Source organism: Eptesicus fuscus, chromosome 13 (genome assembly GCF_027574615.1).
Source record: "Eptesicus fuscus isolate TK198812 chromosome 13, DD_ASM_mEF_20220401, whole genome shotgun sequence".
Lineage (NCBI taxonomy): Eukaryota > Metazoa > Chordata > Mammalia > Chiroptera > Vespertilionidae > Eptesicus > Eptesicus fuscus.
Window position 1 is genome coordinate 40,886,822 of NC_072485.1, and position 13,281 is coordinate 40,900,102.

Consider the following 13,281-nt stretch of genomic DNA (forward strand, 5'->3'; position numbering starts at 1 on the left):
AGTCCTTCAGGCTAATGTCAGGCTTTTGGCTTATGATGAAAATTATGGTACAGTATTCACCACTCGGGGAAACAGCTGGACCTCCAAATTCTCCAAATTCTCTGCAGCCAAATTCAGGCCTCCTGATAGTCCCTGTGCGGTCTTGAGGGCATGGATTTGTCTTTTTAGGGAGGTGTTTTGGGTGGGCAGAGCTATCCAGCCACATGGAGTGGCAGGTTCTAAATTTAGAGACATCTTGATAAGATTTTTCAGCACTAATTGGATCCTTTATTAATCCCCAACCCCCACTCACCCCTATCCCAGAAAAAGAAACCCAAGAGAATTATTTAAAACTGACTGCCCTCATCCTACATTGTCTGCAAAGCCATGTCTTGATGTCCAGCAAAGGCCCCGGACTCTGCATGGGATTCTGCTGAATCTCCATTTCTTTGGCCAGAATTCTCCTTTTAGTGTCACCTCCCTGCCCATGATTTCCTCCTCATTTCTCAGCATCCACTGTATATATTGCGGGCCATTAATGCAAGCTCAAGGTCAGCCCACAACAGCTACATTTATAGCCTTGGATCAGCAAAAACAGCAGTCCTTGACTTCCTTCTCTGGGCCTGGTATCTCATGACCGAAGGAACTGAGACGTTACCAGTTACTCAGACAGGGGGGGTTATGGGACCTCTCTGGAGGTGGGCTCTCCTTTCCTGGTGGAATTAGAGTGTACAGGCACACTGTGTTTTCATAACATCCTGACTTACCTTAGCCCCTTGCTAAAATGTTTCAAGTTTATCTGACTTTGCCAACGCAGCCCCACCTCCTTCTAATATTCTTTAAAACACCCATACACATAACTCCCAAAACCTTATTTGAATAGAAGAGATACTGTTAAAATAATTATTTTTTCTCTAAGTAGCAATTTGTGTCAAGAATGTTTCTCCTCTAGTATTTGAAAGTATATCAAGGGAAATATCTAAAATGTTAGGCATTTCCCCCCTTTGAAACCCTATTTCCTCTCTCCTTCCCCACAGGATACCATGAAGGTAAGTTTTTTTTGTGTTTTTTTTTTTTTTTTAAGTTATTCCCACTTCTAGAACATATGAAGCATCATCCTTCACATTTTTCAAGCTGAGCTTTGAGTCAGCCTGGGAAGTCTCTGTAAATTTCTTTCAAACTGGGCCTCATCTCTGTTTCACACCTACTCAGGTTTGACATTTACTTTCTTTTCTTTTCTTTTTAAATATTGATTTCAGAGAGGAAGGGAGAAGGGGAGAGAGAGATAGAAACATCAAGGATGAGAGAGAATCATCGATCAGCTGCCTCCTGCATGCCTCCTACTGGGGATAGAGCCCACAACCCAGGCCTGTGCCCTGGGGAATAGAATTTCAGCCTCCTGGTTCATAGGTCGACACTCAACCACTGAGCCACACCAGCGGGCAACATTTACTTTTTTAGTGGCCCAAAAGATCATCTCTAATTCACGAGGAGATATCTCAAAGTGAGGGAGGCACCAGTATCACCTCAACAGGAGGTATAAAGGGTGTGAAAGCCATTTGTCTGCCTGGCCCTGGCTGGGTATATATGAGGAATTAGCAGGGAGTGCCCCACTGGCCAACATGGGCCCTCTAAGCTGCCAAAGCTCAATCCCTTTAGAAGAGATGGCAGTCTAGCAAGGTTCATGTCATATGGTAATTATTTTGGGGTTCTCTCTTTGAAAGCAACTTATTAAATACAACTCCAGATGAGATTTCAGGCTTAAAGAAAGGGTACTCAGTTGATCTGGCCCAATAGACAGTCGTCAAAGGCTCTGAGTTGCTACACATTCATGAGAAAGTGGCTAAGGAATAGTCCAGGGCCTTAGGCCAGAGTGCCACACAGGAGGCAATATTCACAGGCGTCTTCGTGGTTTTGGGAGTGGGTAGAAAATTCCGACTCTCCTAATTGAATATAAGCTCAGGTTTCCTGGGGTTCACTTCATTTGGAAGCTCACTTTAGCACTCCTCTCAACCACCACCCAGCTCAGAAAGGCTGGACCGTCCTGTGTGTCTGAACAGGCCCCTTGAGTTATATGTTTCCGTCCAGCCCAAGACCCTTACTTTGTGTCTGTGATTGGTGGTGCCCACTTCTTATTTCTGCCTAATGCCATTCTTGTGTCTTCCCTTAAGCAACTCTGCTGATGAAACAGGCCTGGCCACAGAACTCGACTTCCTGTGGCACTGAAGGCACCTTCCACCTCCCAGTGGACACCGGGACCGAGAACCGAACTTACCAAGCATCCTCTGCGGCTTTCAGTAAATACAGCCTGTCTCCTCCTTTCCTGTTCCCCTTGGTTGGGACTGATTTGTCTCTTAGGAAGAGAGGAAAGGGAACTTTAAAAAGTGCCATTTATAAGACACTATTTTAAGAGGTTCTCTCACCCACACAAAAAATTGGCCTTCCTCACATAGGCAAGGTCATCCTCTTTGATCATGCAACCAGCTTTGGGGAGACACAAAGCAGTGAGGGAGGGAGAAAGTGCTCATCCGGCCAACAAGTTTGATGAGGGAAGGACTGTTACTATGTTTCAAGGGAAAGGACAGAGGGGACATTTGAACCTGCATGTGGACCTTTAGACAGAGCGGGCTCCTCAGCTAAGCTAGCACAGGGGTCCGCATCCCGGGTACTGCGGGCATCTGGGTCAGATCACCCTTGTTGGGGAGCTGTCCTGTGCATTGTAGGGTGCTTAGCTGCATCCCTGACCTCTCCCCCTGGGATCCAGGAGCAAACCCTCTTGATGGCCATCAAAAATGTCTGTAAACGTTGCTAAATATCCCTCGGGAGACCAGATTGCCTCTGCCTGAGAAACTCTGTGCTCGTGGAAGCTGCACTGTGAGAGTAAAGTATGTTCGTGGAGTCCTCAGGGAGGACAGAAACACTGGCCAGTCAGATTGTCGCATTCATCTTGAGGCTCAGTGAGGTGACTGGTGGTTTTACCTTCACATCTGATTTTTAACACAAAATGGCTCCACTGTGTAAAATGAGGATCAAAGTTGAGAAGTTAGTGGCATTTTGACTCTTTGTAAGTAGAAAGGTTGGAGCTGTCCAAAAGAGGAATGGCTGGCCTTGGATGTGGTGAGTGCCTGTCTGCAGTTGTTCTAGCAGGGGCTGGACAAGAACTGGGTGGGATGTTGCAGACGAGGCCCCATAGTGTGTGATTCAGTGGCTTATTAAGCTATTACATATGTAGGTCAGCAGAATACATGGTATGTTCTTTTTCTTTAAAATACCCAGTGTCATGTCTTCTTAGTTATCGATGCTCCTAGATGTCAACATCAACTGATGTTCATATGTAACATAGTTCTCACCTTTTGAAAACTGCTTTCATATCACCCTCTCATTTAATCTATACTGTAATCATGTTATTTGGGTAGATTTTTATCTGAGTTTGAAAGCTGAGGCTCAAAAAGGTAATGTACCTGTTGTTATCCAACTAGTATGCAGCACAACTACAAGAAGGTATCACCATGGTTAAGTTGCTATTTCCTTTTTTTTTTTCCAATCTTCACCCAGGGATATGTTTTGAGAGAGAGAGGAAAGTGGGGGAGGGGGAAGGGAAACATCAATCGGTTGCCTCCCGTACATGCCTGACAGAGAATCGAACCTGCAACCTAGGTATGTGCCCTGACCGGGAATCGAACCCTCAATCTTTTGGTGTACAGGACGATGCTCCAAACAACTGAGCCACCCGGCCAGAGCAATATTACTTTATTTTCATGAGATGAATTGGACTCTTTAAGAGAGGGGTGGCAGCAGTAGGAAATTTTTCCAGATACCCGTGGCATTATATATGTACATGTATATGTGGCATATACATACATATTCTCTCTCATATCTATATGTATGGATGTAGATGCTTATAGACATGTCTACTGTAGTGTAGCAGAAAGAGCCTGGAGTGGAAGACCAAAAGAGTTGGATTCTAGATTTGGTTGTGTGTAACTTTGGATAATTCTTTCCACATTTTGACCTTGGTTTTTTTACAACTGCAAAATAGGGGGCTGGACTAGGTCATCTTTAAGGTTCTCTCTAGCTTATTAGACTCCCGATTCTCACACTCAATATCCTCTACTCCAGCAGGGACCTCCTCCCTAGTTGCCCTGACCAATAGTTGGCCCACTAGCCATTGCTCACACATCTCCAGGTATGGGGTACACATTCCCTTCAGAGACAGCCCTTTCCACAATGAGAAAGTCTGAATATTAGAAGGCCTTGCCTTCTATGTTGAAATCTTCCTGCAGTCCCATTGAAATGTCCAGTAGCTATATCCTACTACCCTCTCACAGTTTATCATAGACACCTCTCTTTTAAGCAAGTAATGTATGAACCTGTGTAATTTTTAAGTAGAGGTGGGATTAACTGGCCCTTATCCACACCCATCAGGGTTCCTCCCAGCACACAGATTTTGTGGCTTCTAAGGCCACAGAAAATTCAGGGCACTTGGGCAAATTTAGTTACTTGCTAAGCCTGTTTGTAACTAGGTCTCCCTCCTACTTATTCAGCACTCTCTTGTTCATCTACCAAGGAGACTTGAGGGTCAAGGCAAGAATCAGATATAGAGCTTTGTCCAGACATATAAATCTAATGGTCAATAAACCGATTAGTCTAAGAGGCATCCTTGATGTGAGGATCAATGCCTTTGAGGTGTAGGGGCTCTACAGCTGAAAAAGATTTATGACAGTGCAAAAGGATTGACAAGAGGACTTGCTAGTGTACTCATTCTCTTTATTATCCTGTTTGATGGAGCCTAAAATTGTGGATAGGAACCTGAGAGAAAGAACAGGGTGTCATGAGCCTCTTTTAAGGCAAAGCTGGGACTTCTATTGTCAGATTCCTTTTTACTCTCACGATATTGCCTTTAGTGGAATGATGACACAAATGTTAATATACCAAATGCCCAAGATTGGCTTCCAGAGACCTATAACTCAGAAAGGAGTTCTACCCAGAGCATGGCAAACCCTCAACTCTGGGCCCAGCTCTGCACTGATTTGCTGTGCAGTTTTGGGGATGTCTCTGCCCCTCTGGGCTCCTGGTTCTTCATCTGAAACAGAGAGCATTGAATTCAAGTCTATAATGTCCTTAAGGCATTACAGTCCCAAGACCTAACTCTCTGACCTTCAGATTTAGGTAGAACTCCTTTAAGGAGTGTCAGGTCACCCTTGAGTGAGTTGAGTCTACATTCATTTTAGCAAAATGCTTTAGTTTTTGTGTGTTTTTGTTTGTTTGTTTGTTTTCATCAAGCCCAGCAGCAGCTTTTACTTAGATGCACAAAGCAATGACCCTGAATTTGGTGATGCTCAAGGTAGCCAAGGCCACAGCCCAGGGGATTTTCCAGTGATCCTCAAGGCATGAACACCAGTCGGTTGTGGAAAGTCCTCTGCAATCATTTCCTCATGAAAGTTTCACTGAAATACTCAGAGACTTAAAATGTCTGCACTGGGAAGGCCCCTCTAATATTATCTGAATGAGGCTATGTCTTGAGAAAAGAATTAACCTGACTCCCTGGCAGGGCCCAGGGCAGTTTCTGCAGCCTTCTGACAAAGACAGCACCCTTGAGAGCCACTGTGGTCAGAGGAAGGAGCCCTGAGTCCTGAATCCTTGCGAGCAGTCAAGCTCGCTCAGCATATGTTCAGTCTCTCATCTGAGACGTTTGAGTTGGTCTGATGATCTCTGAGGCCTCCTCCAGCTCCGCACTGCTGCTTCTCCCGCTCAGACTGTCTGGACAAACAGGCCAGGCCTTCTGCAGCAGCAGCATTTTGGCTGCCAAGGGTGTTTTGGCTACTGATTTGTCTTCTGAGTATGTGTGTGTCTTCATTTCATAACATGGAAAAGAGAAACATTCTCAGACAAGGTTATTCTTAGATGTGGAAACCAAATTCTGCAATCTCTCAGAGCCATTTGATTTTCCTCAGAGGGATGATCTCAACACTATGTAAGGTAGTTGTCCTTGTGGTAAGGAGGGGGAAGTGCAGGCTTTCCCAGGGATCAAAATCCCAGAGCTGATTCTCCGGGAGCATAAAGGAGAGTGACTAGTATTGTTGGCTTGTTAACTTTAAAGACTCACTAAATGATGGCATTTTAGACTGTAAAATTTTAGAATCTTAGAATCCTGGAGTCTTTTTCAAGTTGGATCATGCCAAGGAAGCCATAGTTTAACCTTCTATCTATTGTAGTCTTTCAGACCAGTCTCTGCTTGTATACCTCCAGGACAGGAAGCTCACTCTCTCTCTAAACAGTGAGAGAAAAAGAATAGCTAACCTTCATGAAGTGCTATTGGACACTATTCTAAGGGCTTTGCACTTATTAATGTACTTATCACAGTAACCCTACGAGTAGGTTCTATTATACCCCCCGCCCCCCATTTTACAGATGAGGAGACTGATATATTCTACAATTGTTAAGTAGCAGGGCTGGGATTTGGACCCAGGCAGTCTGTCTGGCTCTAGACTAACAACCACTACTCGGCTGGATAGCTTTCAGAGACAGGCATCTTAGGGTTTGGGGGTGTCTTGCCCTCCTGTGGAAGAGAGATGCTCTCCACTCTGGCAGGACTCCCCATACCTTGTTTTACCCTTTTAAATCATGAGTCAGCAAGATAATAAATATTTTAGACTTTTCAGGCTATATGGTCTCTTTTATAACTAGTACTGTAGCAGGAAAGCAGCCATAGTCCATGTAATTGAATGGCATGGCTGTGTTACTATAAACTTTACCAAAACAGGCTCTGATTACCAAAAATTGCAGATTGCCTGGCTTAAATGTAAATAGAATGAATAAAATATTCTGTGGTAAAATAAATTTGGGAATAATCTCCGCATATCCCTATTTTAGAGATTCACAGTTCATCTTGTCATTTTAAAACTTCTCAGGGCCATGGAATAAAAACCCCCAATCTATTTATCTCTATTTTATATTGCTGCTTTCTTTCTTTTTTTCTTACAAAATAATGATTAAGATCCCTCAGGATCACAGTCCCTGTGTACTCTTAGATATGCCCAGCCACCTTGTTTTACAGAAGATCATCTATGTCTCTAAGCCAAAGTACCCCTCAGATGGCTTCTAGAAGTCTGCAAAGCTAAACTCCCTGTTTTCCCCATGTATCTGCTTCTCCTCTGAACACTTCTCATGATTAGCTCCACAATCTAGAAACTTGGAGGAATCTGCTGTAGACTTCTCCCTCAGCTGGCTCACACCACCCCTTCTAGTTAGTTTCCAGTTCTTATCAATGCTCCCTTCTCTTTCATGTATTATTTCCCCTCCATCTTCTTTGCTACTTATTTCCCAAGTGTGTTTGACCACAAAATGGTTTCTCATGGAACAAACTGTGGATCTCCAGGAGGAAAGATAAATGACATGACTCCGGGGAGAGGACAGGACATATTTTATGGTGCCTTTGTGGCAACTAAACAGCACTCCCAGATCCTACCAACTCATCTGGGACTGGGGCACCAAGCCAGAGCTGTGATGTGGCCTGAGAGAGATTTGTGACGATGTGGCACTGTCCCTTCAGCTCAGAAAGGAGGAGAGCGTCCCGTAAGACCTGCCTTCTCAGCCCCAGGATCTCCTCATGTAGATCTTTGAGTTCTGTCCAGTCATTCATTTGTGATTCTCGTTCCTGAGTGATGCGTGTTTGAAGTGTTTCCTGTGAACATAGAATCTGAGTTTTTTCTCTGAAGAGTCAGGGGCAGCAGTCTGGTTGGTTGGCCAATGGTGAGTTTCTTAGGGTCTGACTTCTCAGCCTCCCCCCAAATTTTGTCTACTCTGCTGAGTTACCCACATGTCCTGGGTTCCAAATTACTGTACCTTTGTGACCCCTGACTTCAGGCCTTCAGGCAGAGGTGGCCCTGCCCCATGCCCCAGGGGGAGAGGAAATACCAGCTCTAGAGAGCAAAGTTTTTCAGCATCTCTGAAGGTGAGGATCTTTGAATGGTGTTTTGTATGGAGTTTTTTGTTTGTTTTTTTAATTGATTTCAGGGAGGAAGGGAAGAGGGAGAGAGAGAGAGAGAGAGAGAGAGAGAGAGAGAGAGAGAGAGAGAGAGAGAGACAGACAGACATCAATGATGAGAATCCTTGATCGGCTGCCTCCTGCATGCCCCACACTGGGCATGTGCCCTGACCGGGAATCAACCACTGAGCCATGCCAGCTGGGCTGTATGGAGTTTTCATCTTAAAACTTGGCACGGAGGAAGGGGAATAATGGTGGAAGGAGAGATACAATGGGAAAAAGAAATGAGAAAGGGGGAAATCAAGAAAGACAGAAATAGCAGAAGATACCCTGAGTGCTTAGTGAGGAGACAGAAAAGCAGCAAGACAGAGAATACAATAAAGAGTGGGCAAGTTATATAATACATTAAGCAATCAAGAATGTAAATTAACAACAACAAAAAGTTATACTATTATGCATTTATGTATAAAAAATAAAGTGAGCAGGTTGAGGGTCCCCCATCTGTGTGCACCTGCCTCTCATGGCATGTAGCTCAGAATCCCAGACCATCTGAGCTACCAGGGTCCCTTAAGAGATCATCTGCTTCCATCTGTTATTTTATAGATGAGAGCCCTAAGATCCAGAGAAGTACAAGATGCCAGAATTACACATGCATCCCTGTGCACCAGGACTGAGGGAGCTGCCTCTGGGAACAGGGCTCTCTGAGTGGAGCCCTGCTCTCTGTCTGTTCTCATCTGTGTTTCCAGCCTGGATTCAGCCCATTCTTGTCCAGGGAGTCGTGACTGGAACCTGCTACCTTCCAGCGATGCTGTTCTGCCAACTAATTGGAAGTCTTTCTTATTGCTTTGGTACAGGATATACTGCGGGGACACCATACAAGGTCCCACCGACCCAGAGCAATACTGCTCCACCCCCCTACTCCCCATCACCCAACCCCTATCAGACGGCCATGTATCCCATCAGAAGTGCCTATCCTCAGCAGAATCTGTATGCCCAGGTAGGTGCATGTGGAAGCCTGGGCCCACCTCTTCTTCAGGTAAAGGAGCCACCAGCCTGAGTGGGTGGGTGGGCGGGTGCAGGTAAGAAGGAAAAGGAAGGCGAGCTCCTGGTTCTGGCCAGCTGTCATTGTTGTGTCATGGAAACAGTATCCCTGCGGTCTGTACATTCCCTCACTCCACCTCAGCCCCTGGGAGTGACACTCAAAGTCACTTAGATTAACGGAGCCCAGAATGCAAGATGGGCAAGGGCTCTTGGAGATCATCTAGCTCAACTGCTTTTTTATATAAAAACTAGAGGCCCGGTGCACGGATTCATGCACTGGTGGGGGTGTGGCCTGCGGGATCGGTACACTGGGAGTGCTGGTCAGCCCAGCAGCTGTGGACCTGCCCTCTGAGCGGCTGCTCCCACTGTGGGAGCGCACTGACCACCGGGGCAGCTCCTGCATCGAGCATCTGTCCCCTGGTGGTCAGTGCACATCATAGTGACTGGTCGACCAGTCGTTCTGGTCGTTCCGTTGTTTGGTCGGTTAGATGGGGAATCCGAGACCCAGAGAGGTCACCTATTGGGTGAATCAGGATGAGAACCCTTATGTCTTGGGCATCTCTCCCTACCCCTCACATCCACTCTTCCCTGATAAAGTCTGTGAGCTTGAGTGGGGAGGACATATTAACCCTTTGCACTCGGATGTCGAGTGTGACTCGACACGTTTAGCAATAGAATAAAGGAATCGAAAAAAGCAAGTGAGTGCAAAGGGTTAATGCCCAGGCTCTGCCACCAGTTCGCTGTATGACCTTGGACAAATCACTCTGTGTGCCTCAGTGCCCCATCTGGGCTCCTTCAGCGAGAGAATGTTGTATTCTGAGGGGATGGCAATGCTACAGTGACTATGAGGCTTTAACACACTCAGGGCACATTTTTTAAAAATTTTATTTATTTATTTATTTTTAAATATATTTTTTATTGCTTTCAGAGAGGAAGGGAAAGGAAGAGAGAGATAGAAACATCAATGATGAGAGATAATCATCGATCGGCTGCCTCCTGCACTCCCCCTACTGGGGATTGAGCCTGCAATCCAGGCATGTGCCCTTGACCGGAATCGAACCCAGGACCCTTCAGTCCGCAGGCCGACGCTCTACCCATTGAGCCAAACCAGCTAGGGGAAGCTCTTTTAAAAAAAAATAAGTTTTTATTGATTTTAAAGGGGAAGGGAGAGGGATGGAGAGATGGAAACATCGACGAGAGAGAAACATCTATTTATTGGCTGCCTCCTGCATGCTTCCTAGTGGGAATCAAGCCCACAGCCCAGGCATGTGCCCTGACTGGGAAGTGAACTGGTGACTTCTTGGTTTATGGGTCGATGCTCAACCATTGAGCCACCTGGATGGGCTTACAGGAGGTTTAAGTAATATAGAGAATGCTTTTTAAATATAAAAAACAGCTATATTGTAAAGAGCAAAACTTTAAAAGAAAACAATCGGCTTGAGATACGTGTTTCTTATTTATGGTAGGCTGCTTTGCACTCTGCTCTGACCTCTGGGGTTACAGACCACATTCTGAAGCTCTTGTCATTATTTAGTAGAAAGATTTGAGAAGCTCTGGATTAAGATGATCCAGGGGCCCTGCCTACTCCCCACAAGGGTCAGCAGGCCTGAGGGCTGTGACAGTAGGAAGCAGCCATGTGGTCCAGGCATTTGAAAGTCACCTCAGACCACGGTCTTGGTCCTCAACCTTTTTCCTAAAGGGAATAGGTGGTAAGAGACATCTAGGGAAATGCTCTGCACCTGTGACATTCTTCCAGTAAAATGGCGGCACTCGCACCGGTGTGACACTCCCTCTGGTCCAGTGGTTCCCAACCGTTTTTTGGCCACGCCCCACCTAAGCATCTCTAAAATCCTGATTCCTCCCCGCCCCCTCCCCCGGCCTGGACATATAATTCTTATTATCCAAAAAGTGAACACCTATTCACATGGAGGAAGCCTGAAAGGCCATTAACTTGGTCTAAACAAGCTTCCAAAGAACATGGCATCCATGAAAGAGAAAAATAAAAGAACAAAAGGACAGTTAAATACTGAGGAAGAAATCACTGAGAAATTGTTTAAAAAATAATAATATGGCCCTGGCTGGTTTGGCTCAATGGATAGAGCGACGGCCTGTGGACTGAAGGGTCCCAGGTTCAATTCCAGTCAAGGACACATGCCCGGGTTGTGGGCTCAATCCCCAGTGTGGGGCGTGCAGGAGGCAGCCGATCAGTGATTCTCATCATTGATGTTTCTCTCTCTCTCTCCCTTCCTCTCTGAAATCAGTAAAAAAATATTAAAATAAAAAATAATATGAAGTGATATAAAAAATAGCAAATAAAGTTTCAAAACATAATAGAGAATTGAAATGCATAAATATGTCACAATATATATTTATATACTGTATATGAGGCCTCTAGAACCTTAAGAAATGCCAAAAATTTACTGTTAATAACTCATTCTCAAATTGCCCCCTTTAAAAATTAAATTGCCCCCCTGTGGGGCGCCTGCTCCACGTTGGGAACCACTGCGCTAGTCCTTCACGTGTGCGCACAGGGCCCTGGCGTTCACCAGCATGCCCACGTCCTCTTCACTCATTGACTGCGGCCCCTGCCTTTACATTTCAGGCAGCGTATAGAGCACTTTGCAATAAAATACAAACATTTTAAAATGCCAAATCAGTGTTACAGGAGTAGAGCTCTTACCCCACTAGATCATCCTCGCAGCCCTAAGGTTGGAGCCTTACTTTTCAGACCAGAAGCTGAGCCCAGCACTGAATTGTCTTTAGTCACATAGTGAGGCAGAAGCGGAGCCCCAGCTGGGCCCATACCCTGTGTCCCTGGTCCGTGCTTCCCTTAGGGCCTGGGAAGAATAGGCTCCCCACCCCCGCTTCTCTCCACACTCACCCCCCCCCCCCCACACACACACACACACCTTTAAAAGCCTATGTGACCTCAGCCTCTTCTCCCCCAGGGAGCCTACTACACACAGCCGGTGTACGCTGCCCAGCCCCACGTCATCCACCACACCACGGTCGTCCAGCCCAACAGCATTCCCTCTGCCATCTACCCGGCACCTGTAGCTGCCCCCAGGACCAACGGCGTGGCCATGGGCATGGTGGCTGGCACTACCATGGCGATGTCAGCAGGTGAGGGCCATCTTTGTGTCAGCGTCCATTCATCCCCCTCCTCCAGGAACTCGTGACAGAGTGGAACACAGTCATGGAATTGTAGCATCATAGGAGAAATCCTGTGCTGGGGCTTCTGGGAAATAGAGGCGGGGCCCTCTAAATCTGTCTGCAGGGATCAGGAAGATCTCACCAGGAGAGCATAGTGAGCTAGGCCTTTAAGGGTGAACAGATGCTAGCCAGAGAAATGAAAGGGGAAAGGGCAGTCCAAGCAGAAAGACCATGAGTATGGCGAATGAGAAATGGCCTAAGGCACTTAGAATAGTGTGTGAAGTTGTGTGAAGTTGGAGGGGTGGCTGGAAAGTGGGGAAGAGAATACCTGTAGGTCGGAGAAGGGGTTTAGGCGGAGGAGAGATGGGCTTGAAACATCCCCTCTGGCTGCAAGGTGGGGGCAGGATTAGATGTGGGGGCTGGAAGCACGTAGTTCAGAGGAGAGATGATGACATGAGGACTCTGATGGCAGCAGTGGCTCCAGGAAGGAGAGCATGGGGAATGTTACTTAGCAGGCAGGAGCGTAAGGACCTGTCTCATAATTAGTTGGAATGCATGGGAGAAGCAGGCGTTCAGGACTGTTCTCCACTTCTAGCTTACTCCAGAATGTAGACCTCCCCCCAGGGACCTGGAGGATGGGGCGGGAGAGAAGCCAGAGGAAGAGCAGGTTTAGGGAAGTCTGGAGGAGTTGGTATTCCAGAGAAGAGATGAGAAGACAAGAGGGCTATGAGTGATTTTAGAGTCCCAACTTCTAAAGAATCAGCTGTCACCTTCTGAGGGAAGAGAGTACAAGGGGTCGAGTGGGTGGGAGGTAGGCGTTTGGGATTTTATTCTGCCCCTAGTGGAAACGGTTGTTGAAGCCTCTCATTCCCCAGATCACATCAGGAAGCTTTTGAATGCTGCTCGGTGCCAGCCTTGTTCAGGTCCTGGGTACCAGGTACCAATAGCTCAGACCAGAGCCCTGGTCTTAGGAACAACTAGGTTAGTGGGAAGCACAACCACATAAGCAAGATACCCCTCAGTCAGATATTTCTGCAGTGACAGGAGCATGCAGAGAGGAGGCCCCTGGAGAAGGGATGGGCTCTGCCCTGAGCATCAGAAAAACTTTTCCTGAGGAGATG

The 13,281-nt window shown here is 46.4% G+C and overlaps 1 protein-coding gene across 1 annotated transcript in view; it reads left to right on the forward strand.

The window, feature by feature from the left end:
* Nucleotides 1-13,281, forward strand: part of FAM168A (family with sequence similarity 168 member A) — a 167,390-nt gene that overhangs the window by 148,110 nt on the left and 5,999 nt on the right. The window contains exons 5-7 of the mRNA XM_054725034.1: nt 2,151-2,276; nt 8,821-8,963; nt 11,956-12,130. Coding sequence (XP_054581009.1) covers nt 2,151-2,276; nt 8,821-8,963; nt 11,956-12,130 — 444 coding nt within the window. The remainder of the gene's footprint in view (nt 1-2,150; nt 2,277-8,820; nt 8,964-11,955; nt 12,131-13,281) is intronic.